General features: G+C 38.8%; 1 protein-coding gene across 1 annotated transcript in view; it reads right to left on the reverse strand.

Annotated features, from left to right (window-relative positions):
• The window catches only part of LOC119593946 (eukaryotic translation initiation factor 3 subunit J-like), a gene marked incomplete in the record, with an annotated part of 9635 nt that overhangs the window by 366 nt on the left and 8232 nt on the right, over positions 1–1037 (reverse strand). The window contains 1 exon segment of the mRNA XM_037942967.1: positions 1–696. Coding sequence (XP_037798895.1) covers positions 647–696 — 50 coding nt within the window.

Consider the following 1037-nt stretch of genomic DNA (forward strand, 5'->3'; position numbering starts at 1 on the left):
TATTAAGCATGAATTTTGCCGGTGTATTCACACATGATAGAGCACACAGCTAATTTGTGATCTTCCATAAGCTTTATCCAGCAGCTTACAAGATCAGAAAACCCTGTTAAGCTGCCAAAGCCACAGTTAGGTAAAAATTATTTCTATCAAGTTCAGGTCTAAAGCATAAACCTCATGGAGGGCTATGAAGCCTGAAGTGTAACCTGCAGTCCATTTAAAACAAGACCACTTCACCAATCACTACATCACATGTGTAGAGAAGAAATACTTGGTTTCTCTATCATTTTTCCTTGGGTTACAGAGCACACAGTAACCTTTGAGCATGAAGGAATGTTTCTCCACACCCAAGATGGGGTGGCCTTTGCATATGATGCAAGATCCACCCATTAAAAAATCTATAGAGACAAATGAAGACGAAGAGTGGGGCCTGATCCTGAACTTGAAGTGTCCAAGACCTTCCCAAATGATGTGGACAATGCTTTAAGAGTCCGCTCCTCCCCCTCCTTGTTCTTAACGCTGTTTTGCCCCTTACCAATGGAGTCATTTATTAACCTTTTTCTATCCATAAAGCACTGGGTTTGTGTATATACAAATGAAAGCTTTCAAAAGCCAAACAATAGTAATTGATGTCTAAAGTAATATTACACTAAATGAAGTCATCGTACTCATTATATCCATAGTCGTTGCCAACATCATCCTGCAATACAGAAGGGAAACATTATAAGCAATCTTATTTGATTCTCTAAAAATAAAATCTAGTACTTTACAGCATAACAACTCATGATGCAAAAATATAATGAAAAATCATGGTAATAGGAATTACATTATCATTACTCTGTGGATTCCAAACAGGGTACTACGGTATCCTGGGATGTCCAAGGCAGTGCCTGGGAGCAGCAAGATTCCGAAGTAAAATAAAATATCCCCTCATCTAAACTCCAGCAGAGTGCACCTTTGCCCGTTTCAGGAATGGCTGGTTTGATTTCGGAAACTGGCAGATTTCACACAAAACCAAAACCAAAAAGTAACTTAATCCA

Source organism: Penaeus monodon, chromosome 33, assembly GCF_015228065.2.
Source record: "Penaeus monodon isolate SGIC_2016 chromosome 33, NSTDA_Pmon_1, whole genome shotgun sequence".
Lineage (NCBI taxonomy): Eukaryota > Metazoa > Arthropoda > Malacostraca > Decapoda > Penaeidae > Penaeus > Penaeus monodon.